Genomic DNA, 21,957 nt, shown 5'->3' with positions numbered 1-21,957 from the left:
TAGAGTAAATGATGTAAAATCTTTCATATCTATTTAATAGTGTTTTCATGTGTTCTTTGTTCCTATCGACCTTTAATTCTCACATGTTTTTGTCTTGATCACGCAAACGCATGTGTAGTTAGGATCATCCTCATTGGGAAATGGTTTGATCCTTAGAACTTGATAGGACAGGGTTAATTTATCGTATATCTGGACACGGAGTGCGGTAACTTGGTTTTTGGTATGTTGTAACCGTAATGTTGTCCGGTTAGGCTAAGTTCAACAAGAGACATCTGAGAACGAAGTCTAGTTAGGATTAGGCTAAACTCATTAGACATCAGGGTTTAGTAGTTAGGACCTTAGCATAGAATACAGGAGCACTGTTAAGTAGAGAAATATCCTTAAATTACATCAAAATACCCTATAAGAGGAACCAACACGTTCACATATTTGTTTTCACACACCATTACTCACTTTACTCGCTTTCATTTAGACTAGATCATACTTTTATTTCTCTTTTCAACCATCAATTGTATCACCAACGCCTACTCACCAAACGACAACTTTTACCAAGTAAAATAAGTTCCATGAGATCGATACTCGATATTCTTACCGTTCTAATACTACTTACGCGCCCCAGTACACTTGTCGGGCAACGATCAATGAACATATTTGCTTCTTAATAATAAGTTTAACACTAAAACGCTTAAATAGAATGTTAGTCATCACATAAAATCTATTAACCATCATTAGCACACCTTAAAATTATATAATACCCAAAAAGATGAAAAAACATGAATGCATGGGGGGACAACAACCAAAACCCATGCCGAAAGAAAATAAATCATGTAAACCTGTAATTATGAAGGCCAAGCCTATTTCTAAAGAAGGATTCTTTATTAAATGATGGTAAGTTATCAAACCACAAAAAAGTCATCTAAAATTGTGTCATTTATATGTTAGTAGTAAAAGAACGACCAGCTCCTCCACGTGTCACAATTTTTCATTTTTTCAAATTTAATATTCCTGCCTTGGAAATGTCGTGCTTTCCTTTGTTTTTGCGCTTCAGTTGTCTGCTACTTCTCTTTTCTTCCAACCATTTCCCGGCTCTTTTAAATTTCAAAATTTGAAAAAACCACTCATTACATGCTTCAGCTCTGCTTCTCCTTCTCTTTCGCCCAAGAGGCCTCTTCCTCTTCCTCTTCTGATCAGCTTTTTAAATTTTAAATTTCAAATTCCTACCAGATAGCCTTTCCTTTAGCCAATTTCTTCCTTTTTCTTCTAGGCCTCTTCCTCTTTCTTCTTCTTTATCTTTCCTTTATACAAAATTGAGTTATATTGGCCGCTCCATTCAAAGTTATTTTTGAGCTATACCGCCCGCTCTGTTCTAAGCTCCATTGCCGTCAAATTCTTGCCACTCTGGTCCTACCGCCACAAATCCTTCCTCATTTGCTATGATTCATCCCATCGCAGATCCAGCTTCGGCGACTCTCATGGCAACAACAATAACAATTATCTTAAAGCTTTTCTCCTTCTCTCAGGTTACTCAGTCTCATGTTAGTTCTCTCCTAATTGTAGGTGTTTGACACCACTTATTTGGAAAAAATCTACTTTTTTCCAGCTTCCATAAAGAACTTTTGATAACATTGATGAACAGGCTGCAGTCAGAGATGTTCAGGAGGGTAATGTCTATGAACGTAATTTTCAGGAGGTTTAATTATTAATAGTATCTAATTTTTTTATTTTTTTAATATGGATCATTTGTTGTTTCTGGAATTCTTTGTTTTATTTCTTTTATATTGGATCTATGTTGTTTCTGCTCCTATAATGACTGAGGCATGTTTCTCTTCTCTTTCTTGCTTATTGTCATAAAAAAAAGAAATACGAAAATACTCAAAATGCAAAAAATATTTGTTCATTGTTTCTTGGCAATGCTCACTATTGGTAATATCTTTTTTCTGATTAATAAATCTCGGAATGGTAACCTTTGAGCTATTAGTTATTCATATTTCATAAAATTTAATGTCTTTGATTGACCATCAATTATAGCAAGAAAGAGACAAACCGATTATAAGAATTTTCATTTGATACTCCAACCGCAACAAATGTTGTCCTAAGGTTCATTCTTATTTCACTTTCTTAAACGTTCAATTTTTTTGTGTAGCAATTCCATTAAAGTTTTTTGGGATTTGTAAAAAAATACATAATAATAATAACAGGACAAGGCTATGAAGAGGTTTCTGGTGAGCATTGTTGAATAGGCTGCAGTCAGAGATTTTTAGAAGGATTGTGTCTATGAACGTAATTTTTAGGAGGTTTAGTTATTAATAGTATCTATTTTTTTATTTGTTTAATATTGGATCATTTGATGTTTCTGGAATTCTTTGTTTTATTTTTTTTCATATTGGAACTATGACGTTTCTGCTCCTATAATGACTAAGGCATGTTTCTCTTCTCTTTCTTGCTTATTGTCATAAAAAAAAAGAAATAGGAAAATACTCAGAATACAACAAATATTGGGCCATTGTTTATCATTTTCAATTTTATTCATTGTTCCTTGGTCATGCTCACTATTGGTAATATCTTTTCTTTGTTATTAATAAATCTCTAAATGGTAACCTTTGAGCTATCAGTTATTCATATTTCATGAAATTTAATTCTTTGATTGACCATCAAGTATAGCAAGAAAGAGACAAAGCGATTATGAGAATTTTCATTTGATGCTCCAATTGCGGCAAATGTTGTCCTAAGGTTCGCTCTTATTTCACTTTCTTAAACGTTCAATTTTTTTTTGTAGCAATTCAATTAAATTTTTTTTCAATTTGTAAAAAAATAAAAAATAATAATAACATGACAAGGCTATCAAGAGGTTTCTGGTGAGTAACATTGTTGAACATGATGCAGTCAGAGATGTTCAAAAGGCTTGTGTCTATGAATGTAATTTTTAGGAGGTTTAATTATTAATAGTATCTAATTTTTTTTGTTTCATATTGGATCATTTGTTGTTTCTAGAATTCTTTGTTTTATTTTTTTTTTCAAATTGGATCTATGCTATTTTTGTTCCCATAATTATTGAGACATGTTTCTCTTCTCTTTCTTGCTTATTGGGGGTATGAAAAATAAGAATTTAATGAAACAAATACATGATCTGCAAGAACATATTCAAGAAAAAGATAGACAACTTATTGAGCTCTACAGTAGCTTTATTAAATGTCATAATTTTCTTAATATTTGGCAGGAAGGCACAAGTGGGTTGAATATGCACAGATGAATTTATCAATATTGAAGAAGAAGAAGAAATTGATCAACCTAAGACATGTGAAATAGGTGAGAAGAAAAATCAAGCTGGAGGTGGAACTGCTTATTCCCAGTTTGTGTTGTTCAAACTTAGAATCCTTTCTTTGTTGGAAATAATCCCACATTTGGAGAGCAGTTTTTTGAATATCTTCCCAATCTAGAAGGTATGTTGTCTTGGCTTCCTTTAAGATTTATGTGTGTTCAAATATCTTCCTTGTGAGATATGGCTTCAGTTCTCTGCATCACTAGAAAATTTCACTGACACAAAATCACTAATACAGGGCCAAAATCACTAATAACTCTGTACCTTATAAACTTCAAATAATGTGCCTCAGTTTGCTTAAGTAGATTTTCTTGCCTCACATCTCCCAGGGCCATGGAAAAGTCCAAAAGCAAGAGTTAGGCTATCCTGGACTACCTTTTGTCTAATCAAAGTTTTATTGTTGGATCTGAAGAAGGAAAAGCAAAGGATGATGATATGACTGAATTCTCTAGCATTGGTGGTTTAATGCCCTTTTGCTGTTATTTGTTTGTATGTCCCTTAAGAGTTTCTCGTGGTATTATGTTAAATTGTTACCACTATAATATCATATGAAACTACATTGGAAGATTACTATTTGTGGAGTCTATAATCATTATAGGAATCTGTTTGTTTTGGACGAATTGAACATCTGTTACCGCCAACATACGATTCTAACACTATATTTGTGATTTACACCACTCGCTCATTCTTTTCTTTCATGTTTTTCTTTAAATCTTGAACAGGCATTATTTCATTTTACGGGTTTGAAAATGGGTCAGCAAATGTTATGGGTTAGGTTATTAAAATCAGGTCAGATATTAGTTGTGACAGCTTATAGGCTTCTCTTATTGTTATTCATTATATAATTTTTTTCCACATCTGGACCAAAGTAATTAGATTATGTTCTAGGATTGATTATCGATGAAAGCCATCATGTTTTGGGATTGTCGAGAATGGCTAATTGTGACACCCTCTACCCCGACATATATATATATATATAAATAAATAAAATATATAAAAATATTGGTAAACAAATACACATGGTTAAAAGATTCACATTCACTTCACTATTACCAAATATAACTTATTAAAAATATATTTGGCTCAAAACAAGGCTGTCAAAATTTACAAAATGTTTTGTTAAATTAGTGAGGTAAAATAAAATAGACTAACATCATGCAATTAATATAAAAACTTATGTCCCAATGTCACATCCTATCAGAGCATTATGTCCCGACGTCCTTCAGCACAAGGTTCCTTAAAACAATTCACCTAGTCATCTGCTCCCCCGAACACAAAGTTCAAGATCATCATAGGATCCAAACACAAATAACACATAGGGAGTGAGTTATCACATTCCTAACTAATGGAGAGAAACAAGATAACATGTAGGTATAAATATCATATAAACAAAATAAAACTTACTTAAACATAGCTCACATCATTTCACCATTTTGTCACCTAACATCACATCACAACACAACACATCTCATTCATTTTCACAACATTCACGTACTCAAGGATCAAAACACAATATCACCAAGTCAATCAATCCATATCGATCAATACACAAGCGTTATGCAACAAATACACTAAGACTCAATCTTATATGCAATGTGGTACTATGTCAGTGAAAAACCACGTCGGGCGCCTAGGAGTACATGACAAGACAAACCACACACTAGTAAGTCAGGTCACTCTCATTAGGTAAAATCATAGGGAGACCAGTCAGGATCACGCTATTTTGTGAGAATGCTCCAACCATGTGGGATCGGCACAGGCTTAAAGGAGCACTCAAACCGGGTGACCCCCAAGGCCTACACTCCGAACAGTCCATCAAGGCCTCTCCCTCCTGATTCAGGTCCAACCCAGAAAATATTTTAACACACAGTCTCTATCTATGAACTGTACAAAATACACGACTCCTTAATTGTTCTCAAAATAGTTTTAACTCGTCGTCCTTTAAGGGTCTTAGCATTAACTCGTCGCCCTTAAAGGGTCTTAGCATTAACTCGTCGCCCTAAAAGGGACTTAGCATTAACTCGTCACCCTTAAAGGGTCTGATAGTCATGTGATTATACAATTCATAGTTCATATCTCAATGCACACAACATCTCAATCATGTGCATACTCAGTTTATCACATACACTCGATCTCAATCACAATGGTATAATCTCAATTTAACATGTTATCACACTTCATGAATCATATACACTTTACCTATGAACTATGCAATACACACAACTGCTCAATTGTTTTCAAAATCATTTTAACTCGTTGGGTTCCCACAGTGGATCTCATCACAATACTCATCGTCCTTAAAGGGTCTTACAATTGTGTGATTGCACAGTTCATAGCTCACAACTCAATACACACATCTTATCTCAATACACATGTATTTCATTATTCATCACATGTTCAATTTATCACATACTCACAATTTGAATCATCATCTCATAATCTCAACATAACAGTTTATACAAAAGATTTATCACAACATGGGGAGTAAAACCCCTCAAATAGTTTCTCACAATTATATTAAAATCAATTAATCAAAATCATGGGTCAAAACACAAAAACATCAAGAGCACTCAAGTTTATCAATCAATTCTCATCAAAACATCAATTAGTACGTAGAACACAATAATATTGTATTTATAATCATAAAGGAAAAATTGTAATTCAATAAAAATCCCAAAATAAACTTCAATTTAATCCTCTAAGGATCCCTACACATGTTCATTCTAATCCCAATTGCGATAAACTCATCCCTTATCTCGATGTAGTCGCTCAAGCGTTCTCCGTTATCAATTGTGATGTTTCTGGTGCTCTCTGGAGCTCCTTCTTTGATTGCTCTATTAGGGTTCACAAACTTTAGAGAGAAGGGGAAGGGATTGAAGCCTCCATTTGTACTGTCTTCATGCGATTTCGTTTTCTTTCTCCACGAAAATTATCTCGCAAATCCCAATGGTGAAGGTGTGAGGAATTGAACTGTGAACCATATATCAAAATTTCACGATAATCCAACGGTTAACGAAACCAGCATCATAGTTTTACTAGGCGGTTTTGGGTTTCTGTGGGAAAAGAAAAGGCTGCAATGCGAAATGTATTTCTCTCAACTCCGACATCTTTTTGTAATTCCCAACGGTGAGAATGCTCAGAATTGAGTTGCGAACTTGGTGCTTAAAATTCACGATGATCAACGGTGAATGAGTCCGAGATCGTCGTTTTTCTGAGACATGTTTGGTGGTATGCGGGAAAATAGAGGGTTTTGGGAGGAAGAGCGAGGAAAACGAAATTGAGAGAAAGAAGAGGCATCTTCAGTGTCAAAACTGACCTAATACGTCTCTATTTATAGCTAGGGTACTCACAACCTATTATTTACTTTATTTATTTATTTTTATTATTTTATAAAAACAAATTATATTGTATTCCCTATCAAATGAATAAATAAAATATTATTTTATTTTCTCTCAAACCATTATTTTAATTTATAAAGTTATTTCTCCTTATTTATTTAATTATAAAAACCTTATCATTTTTTTTCTAAAACTCTATTTATTTATAAATACAATCCTTTTTAAATTAGTTTGCGAAAAATGAGATGTTACACTAATCAATAACTTGACACAAATATAGGGGATGTCGTGGTCCAATTAGAAAATAACGTGTCTATGAAATTGAGGAGAGAATATACTAAGCGTATATCAAAGTTTTATCTTTGTAAATTATTTTACTGTACAAATATCAAGATTGCAAATAAATAAAAATTAGAGTTTTAGTTACGGGGATAAAATTGCTCATTTTCATGATTACTCAAGTCTTACAAATATATTGCACTCTACAACATGTCATTTTTTTTTGTGGTGCATGAGGGTCATGTAACATGCCTAATATTTTTTTTCCCGGTCTTTTTTTTTATTTGTTTCATTCTTCCATGGCATATTTGTGGTTCAACATTCTCATCAGTCATGCATTGAGAGAGACGGTGGAGGGTGATAAGACTTTAAGAGTGAGAATGTTGGGTAGATGAGACTTAAGAGTTACTAGCCTTGTAGCTCATCTTTCATTTAATTGTTACAGTTGAAAAGGGAGAGCTTGTGTCCAGATAAATTTTAATTTCTATTTTTATACCAAACATGATTTTATTTATTTTTTGCATGTGCATGGTGGGTAACCATTACTAGCCAACATTGTATTCTCAGCTGACATCTTTTTGTTTTCTTGCAGCCGGCAGCTCCTTGCTAGGGGCACTGCATTCGTCAAACATAGAATTATACAAACCACTTCCTTCGAGTTGTCCTGTGTTTTGTGGGCAATGATCCTAGGAATGTTTCTGTTAGGATTTTTTGTGAACTTATCATTTTGTATGTAAATAGACAGTTCATTGTATAAAATATATTCTGTATTCAGATTTTATGACATTCAGTTTTCATTTATTTTACAATTTTTAATGATAATTAAATTATGTTATGTACAATTACGGTTGGTTTTCAACTCAATTGCTTGGTTCATAAATATTTACTAACATGTAAAATCTGATATCTTGTGTTTTGTATTTTAGAGGTTTTAATTTTAATATTTTCTGATAATTTTATATTGATTTTAGTTCTCATTTATTAAGTTTTATACAGTTGCAACTAAATGTATATTTGAATTAATTTTTCTTATCATATATAACTTGATATATTAAAAATTTGTCAAATAATGTGTAGTTGTGTATGAAAGAAATGATAATTTAAAATACAATTTACATTTAAATTAATTAAAAATATATTATGTTATTAAATATATTCTTGATCAAATAAATTAACCTATTTTATTTTTTTTAGTTTTATTTCTTAAATAAATATTTATAATGAATAACTATACCCAAAAAAATGGTAAAATGAAAAACATAAATAGTATATAATATTAGTCATGTTATATAGATGTACTTAACGAAGTGGTTGTATGCGATTAAAAAGAATGGAGTGGATGCAATAAAAAAAGTGATTGAAAGAAATAATATATAATTATTACAAGATGATTTAATAACAAAAATAAATAAATAAATTTAAGTATAATATTAAATTCAATATTATTTAATTATTTTAATATCTATTAGTGATAGAAAAGTTATTTAAAATCTTATATTATTTACTATACTTAAATTCAACATCAAGGAATTTAAATCAGTTAGTTAAATAATGTGTGTTAGTTGTTATAGATTTCTTAACACCTAAGTTTGATTCTAGTGCTAATAAACAATGTTTAAAAAAAATATAAATATAAGTATATTGATGCACAAATAGGTAGAAATAATGTGTTATTTGTTATAAATTCCTTAACACCCAAGTTAGTAAATTTTATTCTTATGATAACAAACAATATTTTTTTAAAATAAATATAAGTCAATTTTATATAAGAAAATAATGTCATTTTGATATTTGGTCCATAACATAAATGATCTACATACACCAATTATACTATTGTTTATTTCACCTTTTGGACTATTTTTAAGTATTAGGCTCAATCTCTCAATGTCATGATGTCAGATGTTGCAAAATTTATTGATGATAAAAACTATTTTCAAAAAGCTTGATACACTAGATTGATATGACTCAATAGTTCATCGAGATGGTCTCCGTCCTAGTTGGCATGACTCAACACTTCATGCAAACCTACTCTCTAATCTCTTCATTAACACGTGCCATAGGCGCGGTGGGCAGGGAGGAATGATATACAATGAAACTACTTTACTTTGATTTACTATTAAAATTATTGAACATAATTGCACTGACTTAACCTTACAATGTCAAATTGCATTGACTTGACCTAATCTCTCATGTCTCTTTCTCATTCTGTGATCTGTGTAAACCATTCATATTAAACACAAATGTCGTTGAATCATTACACAAATTTCGTCCAGAGTCAGAGACGGTGATGAAGATGATGTTAGGGAACAAAAATAAGAAATAACATACAATCTCGTGTACTCCACTGTCATGCTTATCTTAACCATCATTTATACATTTTTTAAAATAATTATATACAAACATAAGATTAAATACTTTTTATTTTTGGGATTAATTTTGTTTTCTAAATTTAAAAAAAAAATACTTAGATTTGTTCTCATGTTTTTATTAAATCATTTATCATATGACATTGCCAAGTTGGTGCTCCAAATTAGTCTTGTAATTATTCTTCAATATATTTATCATGAATGCATTTCAATATGTTAGCCTTTTTAGATTTTTACTTCATTTAATCTTTTGTAAATAATATACTAACAACATATCTAGCAACAATAGCCTCACTAAAATTAAATATTTATTTCATTGTTTCTAAAATTTTATAACATGAATGACCAATGGATATCATCGAAGCTAAATAGACAGCGCTATTTTATTAAATATATTGTATATTTTAATTATATTAGTTTTGGTTCTCATTAAATAAGTTCTACATTGTTACAATTATACTATGTAAGTTTCTATGGTAACTACTATTGTTATTAATAGTCATTTTCTCTCTTCTATATTTGTTTATTATCATTGTCGAGAATCAAGGACATGAATGGGGATGATGTTAGGGAACAAGAATAAGGAATAACATACAATCTTGTGGTGTTTCATTGTCATGCTTATCTTAACCATCATTTATACATTTTGTTAAAAAAATAATTATATAAACATAAGATTATATAGTTTTTATTTTTTTTGGTTAAATTTTGTTTTCTAATTTTTTTAAAAATACTTTGATTTGTTCTCATGTTTTTATTAAATCATTTATCATATGACATTGTCAAGCTGATGCTCCAAATTAGTCTTGCAATTGTTCTTCAATACAGTTATCACAAATGCATTTTAGATTTTTACTTCATAGTTTAGTCTTTGTAAATAATATACTAACAACAATAACCTCAATAAAATTAAATATGCATTTCATTGTTTATAAAATTTTAAAACATGAATAATCATGGATATCATCGAAGCTAAATAGACAATGTTATTTTATAAAATATATCATATATTTCAATCACATTAATTTTAATTCTCATTTAATAAGTTATACATAATTATAATTAAATGTATACAATTATACTATATATTTACTTTTATAACTTACCTGTGCGTTCGCACGTGTCCGTTTCTCGATTTTTTTGAAAGAACAAAGGTTCACTCGGTTTTGGAAGATGATGCAGAATGCCGCATTGTTTATCATGACTGGAGAAAGACAACAAAATATGGCTTTGGATGGAGAGCTTTTTTTGAATCACAAAGATTGCAGCCTGACATGGAAATTATCTTTCCTGATCTAGCAATTAATCATGCTTTGTTTTGGTTATGTTTATAAATTGAGTACAATGTTACCGTTGCATATGTCACTAGACAACTTCTATTATAGTCGGAATTTTTCTACAAACAATATTTCTAAAGTTAAATACTTTGTTAATTGATAGTTTCTTATATAATATCTGTTTTATTTTGCTTGACCTTTCAAATCAGTTTAAATGTGTTGATCATAAATTTTTTAGCTTATATTCATTTTTGTTCTCATTTAGTTAGTTTCCAATTAAATACATGATAATATTGTCCAATGTTATAACTATATGCCTATAACGGTAAATGTAACACCCAATTTTTTTGTAAAATAAATTAAAAATGATTTTATTTAAAAATAAATAGTTTTAGAAAAATAATGAAGTTTTTACAATTAAATAAATAAGGAGAAATAATTTTATTAATTAAAATAATAATTTTATGGTAAATAAAATAAATATATGTCCTTAAAAAATATTTTGTTTATTAATTTGATAGGGAGTAAAATAGAGTTCCTTAAAATAAAAAAAATGGAGTAAGTAATAGGCTGAAAGTCTAGCCATAAATAAAAATATTAAGTCAGCTTTTATATTTATGATACATCTTTACACTTTCTCTTCTCAAATTTGTTTTCCCTTATCCCTCTTCCAAAATCTTCTTTTTTTCATATACATCCAAACCTATCTCCGTGAAATAATGATCCCGAATTCTTTAATCGTTGGATCGTTACTAAATTTGAACACAAGGTTGGTAAGTTATTTCTGCACATATTCACCATTGGGATTTTAGAAATAATGTCTTTAGTGAGAGAAATGTCCCTCACATGTAGCTCTTTGTTTTTCCCGCATACACCCAAACTTATCCTAGTAAAACTATCATCTCGGTCGCATTAACCGTTGGATTATCGTAAAATTTGGACACCCAGTTCGAAACGCATTTTCTCACATTACTACCATTGGGATTTATGAAATAATGTATATGGTGAGAGAAATTCTCCTCGCACGGGTACAATAGAATGAAGTTTCAATCCCTTCTTCTCTCTAACGCTTGGAAATCCTATCAAAGGAACCTAAGAAAAAGCTTGAGAAATCTCAAGGAACCGCTAGAGATGTCACTATCGCTATTGGACTACACACATGGACCCGCTTAGAGGTAAGAGATGAATTTATCACAATTGGGGTTAGAATGAACATGTGTAGGGATCCTCAGAGGATCAAATTGGGGTTTATTTTGGGATGTTTATTGTATTGAAATTCTTCATATATGATTATGTCAAATTATTTGATGGGTTTTACTTCCGATATTGTGAAAAAAAATTTTGTATAATTTGTTTGTATTTTGGACAAAATTACTATATTAGCGTAACAAATTGTTATATTGGAATCATGAAATTGTGTGTAATGGATAAATTGAATGTGTTGATTTGTGAGATACATGTAAACATGTGATGGTGGATTGTGACGTTGTGATATGTTAAAATTATGAACATGAAATTTGGTTGTAAATAAGTGTGTGATTAACACTTGATATGACAATGCTTGTGTTTTGAGCTGTGAATTATACGATAACCTAACTTGTGTTTACCTTGAAAAAAGTGTTTATGCGCACAGTGTTAAAAGGAAAGTGTAAGATTCCTACTTAGGAACCTAAAGTGTTAAATTATAATAAAATGTGTTAAACACGTTTGAAACACGAGTGTGAGGTCGTGAGTATTGTATAATTCATGAGCAGTGTCTACATGCAAAAATTGTTTGAGGGGTTGAACCTAAATCAGAAAAGTGGGACCTTAACAGATTCTTCGGAGTCTAGGCCTTGGGGGTAAAGACACTCTCGGTTTGAATGCTTTTTTAAGCCTATGTTGATCCCATATGGTTGGAGTATTCTCACAAAAAAGAGTGACCCTGACTGGTCACCTTATGACTTTACTTAGTGAGAATGACTTGACATACCCATTGTGTGGTGTGTCTTGTTATGTACTCTTAAGCGTCTCAGTGTGATTTTTCACTGACATAATACCACATTGCATATAGGCTTGAGTCTTAGTATAAATTTTGCATAACGTTTGTGAATTGTTTATTATTAAATTGATGAGTGTTGTTACGTCTCGACTCAAGTGTGTAATTCATGTGTAACGTGGTTGGTGATTGAAAAAATGAATTTTAAATGATAAAGTGGTGAAGTAATATGAATTGTATTAAGTTGAGCTATGTTATAAATACTTCTATAATTTATATTGATTATGTCTTTGTTAATTTGTATTTTCTTTAAAAATATGATAACTCACTCAGTGTGTGTTGTTTGTGTTTGAATCCTGTGATGATCTCGAATCTTGTGTTCGTAGGAGTAGATAACTAGGTGAATGACTTTAAAGAATCTCGTGTTAAAAGACACTGGGACACAATGATCTGATAGGCTGTGACATTGAAGCATGAGTTTTTATTTCAATTGCATGATGTTATATTATTTTATTTTATTTCATTGTTTAACAAGATTTCTTTCGTAAACTTTGACGGCCTTGTTCTGAGCTGGATATGTTTTTAATAATTTTTATTTGATAATAGTAAAGCGATTCTTTTACTCACGTGAGCTCCTTTATGTTAATTGAATAAAATTATTTTAGTTAATTCCACATTTTTATATATTTTTCTTATTTATATGTATGTCACGATAAAGAATGTCATAGTAAATATAATTTTCTGGCTTACCCGTGCTTATACACAAGTACTTAGTTTATATTCATTTTTATTCTCATTTAATTAGTTTTCAATTAAATACATGATAATCCTATCTAATGTTATAACCATACAAATGTAACTATACTATTAATTTCTACTTAATTAGTTATTCAGGAAATGGTTCGTGCACTCATTTCCTTCTCTATAAATGAGAGAAAGTCTAAAACTTGTGTCCAACAAAATATTAACACAATTTGTTTTTTTTTATCTATTAACAATATTTCAAGAAAAAAGCAAACATTTTTAAAAGCTACCACCACCAAAGCCGAACCCGTTTCCATATTAAGAATAATCGCATTAATTATTTTTCATATTTTTCTAAATGAAATAATAAAATAACAATTATTTTTATGTATTTGTTACACTAAAATAAGTATGGCGGTAAAAATAATTGTTAGTCTTGAGTTTTGAGAAAAAAAAATAAAAACAATCATCAAAAAATAAATAAAAAATAATATATAGAAATTTATAATTGCACCGTAGCTTATTCATATTATAACATTATAATAGTCTGAGAATGAAGCTTTTTCTATAAAAGATAATTGAATTGATTATCTTTTCACTCCTTTTTCTAAATGCAACGATAGACTAACACGGTTTTCTGTATATTTTATTATTATACTGAAATTAAACAAACTGCAGTCGTGAGAAAGAAAATGCATCTCCACAGTGTGTTGGCATCCACTTCTTAAACTCCCCAAGAAAAGCCAAAATATCATTGAAGAAGAGGATAAATACAAAAAAGCATACTATTATAATCTCCCCCTCCGCCCATCACCTCTATTCCCAGCTTTCTCTACTCCTTTTCCAGCCACCATTTACATCTCTTCCCTAACTATATAGTTTGTCTTTTTTGCCTATGTCATCATTTTCTGAATTTCCACCCCTTTCCATCACATTTCTCCCTTCCAACAAGAGCTTGTTAGAGGTTTTTTTTACAGCAATAGTATTATAACCACCATAGGTTGATTTTATATCATTTTAGTTCGAGTTTCTGTTGAGCACGTGGTAATCCAAAACTAATAAATAAAAGAAAACGAAAAAATCTCATGGCTCTTGGTAACAAGAGGATGTGATTTTGTTAAATCAAAGAACCATAAAACCATAAAACAGAACCATAACATGCAAATAGAAGAGTGCCAAAGAGGAACAGAGCAATTTTCGTACTTGCTGCATAATCATATTGTTCTCCATTCCCTGATTCATATTTAAGTGTAAATACATAATGACAACTCATCATGATAACCATGCATGTTGTCATAAAAAGGATACCCGCTAACATTAAGAGTGCAATTTTGCCCAAAATAAAAGCAAACCCAAACCTAAACATTAAGTACTGACGCAAGCAAACATACTAAAAATAAGTAAACGTAATTACATCACTTAAAATTAAATTAGAAAAGTTTTATAGCAAATTAATTTTAACAGATTTCTATTATTTTGTGTGTGTTTGTAAGTCAAGATTGCTAGTTAGTTAATTTTGAATGTGTATACTTAATCTGCCATTGTTGATATGTAGTGCACCGTCGAAACACTCTTTTTAACATCCTGTGTGCTTGTAATAAGTGCCATTAAACGTTTTCAAAGAGTAGTAATCTTTTGAAAAAAAAGAAAGAAAATAAAGTGAAAATAGGAAATAAGATCAGAAAATATTTTTTATTTATTCTTTTAAAATCAATTATGCCAAATTCTAAACTTTGTAATTTGAGGTTTCAAATTAATTTGGTTGGTGTGTATTCTAAGGAAGGAAAGGCCGAGGGAGAGAACTTAACGTTTATAGGGTGTAAGGAGAATTTCGGGGTAAACATGGCATCCATATGGCTGGGACGAGATTGCTTATTGCGGTCTCTAGTATCTTTTTTACTTTTAATCTCTTTCTAATATTTTTATGCTTTACAGAGAAAAATCCTCTGTTGTAACAGCTAAGTTCCGTTGTTAGATAAAATAATATTCAAAGATTCAGTCCCCATCTTAACCAACAAAGTCAAAAACTTTTTGTTGGTCTGCTATGAAATTGTTTTCTTGCTAAGCTTTTTATGGAATAATAGTATGGAATGAATAAAACTGAAACATCTATTACAAATTCCATTTATCTCTACACTCTCGCTTTTGCAATAGAACTGCACATGACCAAATACCCTTGAGTGGTCATTGTTGTTTTAAGAATAGCATTCCAAAATGTGGTGATTGTTCTTTTAAAGTTGTATTGTTTTCAAAATTACATTCCAAAAGTTCAGTCAAACCATCGCGCATGAAACTAACCACGGCCATGGTTTCACTTTGTGGTCACTGTTGCTAGAATGTTCAAAAACCTTGATACTGTATATAATATAAATGCAGCCAATACGGTTGCAATTGTGATCACGATGCGTCTTAAAATTTGGGATCAGGCCTAACTTAACTCTACAAAACAGACTTATAAGATGAAAGATTAAGGATTGTCCTGTACTTATATACATTAATTTGGTCATACTAGTGATTGCTATCTCCAACAATGTGATTTCGGACACTCCAAAAGCTTTGATGTTACGGTCACAATTGCTGCTTGATCATAGCATTACAGACAATATAACACATTTCCTATACTCTGCATTCATTAACCATGGAATTATTGCTATTTGCTAGTGCTGTCTACGTTTGGATTAAGACACAAGCATATGTTCATCCTGTAGGCATAACAAACTCATCCAAGCAAATATTATTATTCCCTTGGTCTAGCGGGCCTACCAAAAAATTTGCCAACGCCTAAACTGAAATTTTCTGGCCTTGCATTGCATTCCATCTGAAATTGGAATCTTTTAATTAAATCAAATATCTGATCCAGTCATTCAAGTAGGCGACAAGACAGCACATATCCCAGAGAAGAGACAAGTGGTGGTGGTGCCTTGAAGTCCTTATATGGGGTAACCGTCTTATGAAAATATAAACAAAACTGTCCTAAATCAAACACCAACCTGATGTGCTTCTTCAATTATAACATAACTCATAATGACATGTAGCCCACCAGGGTGGTCAGTACTTCTATTGTTTTTTTCTTTCTTTGTTGTTGAAATCATTTGGTTATCTACAAAACTACTTGCTAGCTATCAACTAGTTGTTTGTTTGAGTGGTATTACATTTCAATTCCTTAATTAAGGTTTTAAATTTGAGTCTTGTGAATTAAAAACATGGTTAAAAAGGAAAAATTCTACTAAAAGTAGTTAGTCAGATTTTGCTGAGGTTAGTTGTTAGCAAAGTTGATAGATACTTTGCACTTTTTTTTAAGGTGTGTTGGATGGTTAAGGTAGAATAGAAAAGAAAAAAAGGTCGCGGGTTCTCCTTTACTAACAAAACCAACATTCTAACAAACTAACTGATAAAAAAAAATACTTCACACTTACAACATGGTTAACAAAAAAACTAATAGCTGGCTGCAGGCAGCAACACCAAATAGACCCTACAATTAAGAATGTAAAAGTGGAAGCAAAATGAACTTTGTAATGGCTTGTGAACAACCTTAATGCTCTCTTCTTCCATTTTCTTCTTCTATCTCTTTTCTCAGTCGTGGGTTAGAGGATTTTGGTGCACTGATTGGAAGCATAATGGTTATAAAGCATTGGCCAGACTTTATGTGCAGTGCAGCAATTGGCTTTTATTTAGAAGAATGATGACTAGATGATGAACAACTTTGGTTTTGGTGAAAGAAATCTTAGGAATTTGGTTTTGACCTCTCTGTAAGCCATATATTCTCAGGTTCACTATGTTCTATCAAGTTGCAACGAAATAGTAGAAAAATGAAAGCCTGAAAACAAGGAAATGGAAAAAGAAAACGGGTTTCACTACTGTGAGCCAGCTAGCCACATAAAAGATCTTTGTTTTGGGAATTACTTTTTACATCACTATTTTTTTATTACATCACTATTTTTTTGTTAGTCCCACCTTCCTTTTTTAGCATAATAAATTAAATTTTGGAAGAGTATTTAATATTTTTATTCTGCAATTAAATTTCGATAAATAATGCAAAGAAGGGTGGTGAAACTAAAAAAAGAACGGTGCAAAAAGTAATTTCCATCTTCTTACATCCATTCTAATGGTGGTGGGAACTGGGCTAGTCTACAAGTTTCAACTCATGCTGCACAAACTACTATGTGCCATAAACTGATGAAAATGTCACACCGATTTGAATTAGACAAACAAAAGAAAAGCAGTCAACAAGAGGTAAAGCTAAGAGCCAATGTATAAACAAAAGGAAAAAGGAGAAAAAGATGGGGTCTGCTGTCAGTAATCGGATATGAATTTCCTTTAACATGCTATACGTATTGTTTTTTATGACTTCTATGATTGGGGTTCAATAAAATTTATTGGGATCATATTCACACAAAATTGTGCATAGAAAAAAATGATTGGAAGAATCGTAACTTTTGGACCAAATACTGAATTTTTGTGGGATTTGGGAGGATACCGATAAAGTGTCCTAACTAAACAGGGAAAGAAAGCATTAGAATACATATTAAGGGCACTAAAAAACATATTATACCCTAATAATAGGGACATAAGATGTTAACACAATTTATTTTTTCTTCTTTCGTGTGTGCACTTTAAAAAATCCAAGAGTAATACATCCACTTGAGTGGATGATCACCTGAACCAAAAAAAAATAAAAAAAAATCATAAGCTGTGGCAGCACTTCAGTTATAGGTTATTAATTGATTAATCGACAAGCAATTAGTGCATAACGGCAGAGGGCAAATTCACAATAGGATGGCATGATGAAATGATCAAAGGCTATTTCAACAAACTTAAAATGCTAAGACAATGACGATGATTTGCATTATCCTCCGTCCTTCATATCATTAATCAAAAGGATTGGAAAGGAAAAAATTACACATATACACCTTTCATGACCCACCTCACGACCACCATGCTGTAAAATATTGGTTACCCACTATCTCCCACCCTCTCTTCCTTACTTAGCCTACTCACCTATTTTCCTTTTTTTTTTTAAAAGAAGTTACGCCGTCTACATGAAAAAAAATAAAATAAAATTTGGAGAAGCTGGATCAACCATGGTTCATGATTGAAGTAGTATACCAATAACCCAAAAAAAAGAGGAAAACTAAGTATAATAAACAGATCTTGCAAGCTTGCAAGGTTTCTAGACTCTAAGCAAGTAGACACTGAGTTCAGGAGCACCATTGCTATCAGGATTCATCATATAGAAAGCTTCGGAGTCTCTGGACCCAACAATTCTCTCAAACTTGGCCCTCATGTACATGATTTCACCCTCTGACCCTGCTTCAGCTCCACTATTATTATTGTTATTATTATTTCCTGGTAAGACACCTGCACCCATTGAAATTGGTTCCACTGCTTTGAGAATATCCCAATCCTTTGGGCCACACTCTCTTCTGGTGGCAAAGCCACACTTCTTGCCATTGCAGTAAGTCCTCCACACAGGCTCTTCAAGCAACCTCACATGTTGTTTTTTCTCTGCTCCTTTCTCTTTTCCACATTCAAGGGCAATTCTGACCAGCCCAGACGCCATTTCGCGAACCAAAACACTGATGGGCGTGGCGAGCTCTATCAGGAAGGCTGGCTGGGAAGTGGGGTCCTTCTGGAATGCAAAATGCACGTGGCCGAGTCTGTAGCCGAAAAGGGTTCCGACCACGCGCGAGCCAAGGCCCAAAGCCGAGTTCGAACGGTTGTTGTTCTTGTTCTTGTTGAACACGGTCAACACAGACCGGATTCTAGAGACTGCCACTGCTTGCAGCTTCTTCCTTGCTGCAGTATGTGATGCTGGTGCTGGAGCATTTGCCTCAGGAGCAGCAGCAACAGGAACCTTGTGTTCATCTTTTTTCTCATCTTGGAAGAGTGTTGAGAATGATTCTGAAGTGGGAACTTCACCATCCTCAGTGCCAACCTTGTTTGTCCAGTGAAAGTGGTGCCTCTTGGAGGACATTTCTTTAGAGCTTCTAGCTGTGACTGTATTCATCTGAGAAAGATAAAACCAAAAGGGAAGACAGAGAGTATCTAGTTTGTTTTTCTTTTTTATTCCTGGTGATGGATATGTGAGAGGCCGAGGACTTAAATTTAATTTAAGTGTTGTTCTTTGTAACTCTTCCAGGCCTTTCCTTCGGGTATATAGTGTGACTGAAAAGAAAGAGAGTCCTGACAAAAGGAAAAAAAAACATGGCAGTCCCCACCAGTGGATGTGGGAAATCAAGCAGAGATGGGATAATGTGCATTACAAGTGGGAAAAAAAAAGGAATCTGAGGAGACAACGTGTTTGTAATTTCACTTTCTTGTGGGACAGGGAGAGGGGATTGTGCTTGTGCTTGCTTGATTAAACTCTTTTGACTTGAGGACCCCCCAAAGGCAAAAACGGTAGAAAAGGATAAAAAATAAAGCCAAAACATACAAACCCCAAAGCTGTGTATCTATCACTATTGCGTTGTTGAATCTTGACATGCAACTCCCCTTCTGCATCCCATGTCTTGTAGTGCAAACGGTTCACGGTGGTGACATCAGGCATCGGTTGAGAGTTACTGAATTCTCGTGGCTCATGTTGGCTCCAGACACTACATTAAACCTACCTACGAACTGACACCTCCCCATTTGGCCCCCACATAAAGTGCTCTATCCTATTGCTCACATGAAATTTTGTAATTTAACTGGTATGACTAGAAGCATTAATCACCAGAACCAGGAACCAGGAAATGCAGAACCAAACAATGAAGACAATCGAAGGCCAAAAAAGGAAACCAACAAGCCCCACTACCTTAAAGATTTTGTTTAGCAAATTAGAAAGTAGTGGCTGAGCCAGCAGCTGAGTAGTGGCACCCTAGATGCTTTGTCGGCTGAATATTCCATTCCGTTAAGAATTGCCTCCTCTTATTTTGTATTTGTTTTCCTCCAAGGCACACAATGCCAAAATCCGTTAGAAATTTCTTAGCATAATTTCTATAGATATAGGAATGATGTATTCCAATGGATAAGCAGAAATAAAATCTCTTTTCCTCACCTGATTCTGGAGGTTCCTAGGCCTCGAATACTAGGATTTATTTTCAGCTCATAACAACTTTGGTGCTTTCATTAAGAGACTCACCATGGCTGAATCAACGCGGTCCAAATCCAATTGGGATCGCCTTGAAGAAGCTATAGCCAAATTGGCCTCTAACCAGATCCACGTTACTGAGAAACTTGATGACCTTCTACACCGTGTCACCACCATCGAAAACACTTCAACCCCAGCAGCTTCACCTTCGTCGTCCTCAGTCATACTTGCACCACCTACCCACTTAACCAATCCACCAAAAATGAAACTAGATGTTCCAAGATTTGACGGCTCAAACCCTTCTAGTTGGGTTTTCAAAATTACACAGTTCTTTGAATACCATAGCCTCCTTTTATATGGAGGGTCCGGCCTTAGCCTAGTTTCAGTGGATGATGCGAAACCATCAACTCACCACCTGGACAAGCTTCCTACAGGAAATCGAGACTCGTGTCGCGCATTCCCCGTACGAGGACCCAACCAGAATCCTCTTCAAATTAACGCAAAAAGACACAGTTAGTGAGTACCTGACTCAGTTTGAAACCCTGGCCAACCGAATTGTCGGACTACCGCCACCCTTCCTCCTAAGTTGTTTTGTCTCGGGACTAGACCCTGACATTCGACGCAAGGTGCAGGCTCTTCAGTCTCTCACCTTGGTTCACGTCGCCAGTTTGGCCTGCCTTTAGGAAGAAAAACTTGCAAAACATCGCCGGAGCTCTCGCGTTAGAACTTTCAATGGACCCATTTTCGCTTCGCTGTCTTCCCCTTCAACCACCCTCTCACCCCCAAACCTACCATTATTACCATCTCCAGCAAAACCCCTCCCTTACCCTTAAAGAAACTCACCCCCGCGAAAATGGCAAGCCGACGAGAGCAAGGGCTCTGCTTTAACTTTGATGAGAAATTCACTAGGGGGCATCAATGCGCCTTCCGATTCTTCCTTCTCATCGCAGATGAAGAACAGGAAGATGATGTTGCAGACCTTAAAATAGAATTTCCAGCCCCAAGTTTGGATGACCCGCCCCAAGCCCAAATCAGCCTTTACGCATTATCGGGTTAGTCCGCTCTGGAAACCATGCGTCTATTGGGCCGAATATCGAATCAGAACGTGGTTATTCTGATTGATGGAGGTAGTACACACAATTTTATGCAAGCACACCTGGTCAAGCACTTGGGCCTCATATCTCAGCCCACCCAGGTCCTGCGGGTGCTCGTCGAAAGCAGTAACGAAGTCGAATATCACCAACTCCGTCTAGGTGCCACGGTTCATGTGGAGGGATGCGTGTTCATGATGGACCTCCTTGTTCTTTTGCTCTATGGCGCCGATATAGTCCTTGGAGTCCAGTGGCTTAAATCGCTTGGGCTAGTATTGACAGATTACAATGAATTGATAATGAAGTTCGTTCATGAAGGAAAGCTTATTAAACTCAAGGGTGACACGAACAAGGATCTCCAAGCTATTTCATCGTCACAACTGTGCCATATGATTCAGACAAATGGTGCCAACAAATATTTCCACATCAAGGTCTGTCCTCAAACACTACCTTCCCAAACCACCCACCCAAAAATCATAACCTTTACCACTCAATT

At 33.4% G+C, this 21,957-nt stretch overlaps 1 protein-coding gene across 1 annotated transcript; it reads right to left on the bottom strand.

Annotated features, from left to right (window-relative positions):
* Positions 1–17,700: 17,700 nt before the first annotated feature.
* On the bottom strand, positions 17,701–19,543 carry LOC100814991 (protein MIZU-KUSSEI 1). Its single transcript, XM_006602356.4, has one exon. It carries the CDS (start codon positions 19,306–19,308, stop codon positions 18,472–18,474), a length of 837 nt encoding a protein of 278 aa, XP_006602419.1. The 5' UTR covers positions 19,309–19,543; the 3' UTR covers positions 17,701–18,471.
* Between the last annotated feature and the right edge of the window lie 2,414 nt (positions 19,544–21,957).

Source organism: Glycine max, chromosome 4 (genome assembly GCF_000004515.6).
Source record: "Glycine max cultivar Williams 82 chromosome 4, Glycine_max_v4.0, whole genome shotgun sequence".
In the NCBI taxonomy this organism is placed as follows: domain Eukaryota; kingdom Viridiplantae; phylum Streptophyta; class Magnoliopsida; order Fabales; family Fabaceae; genus Glycine; species Glycine max.
The sequence above is the reverse complement of the archived record's forward strand: the minus strand, read 5'-3'. Positions and strand labels throughout refer to the sequence as shown.

Bases quoted from the DNA above. Each gene is read 5' to 3' on its own strand.
- LOC100814991 (XM_006602356.4), bottom strand. From the start codon at position 19,308: ATGAATACAGTCACAGCTAGAAGCTCTAAAGAAATGTCCTCCAAGAGG.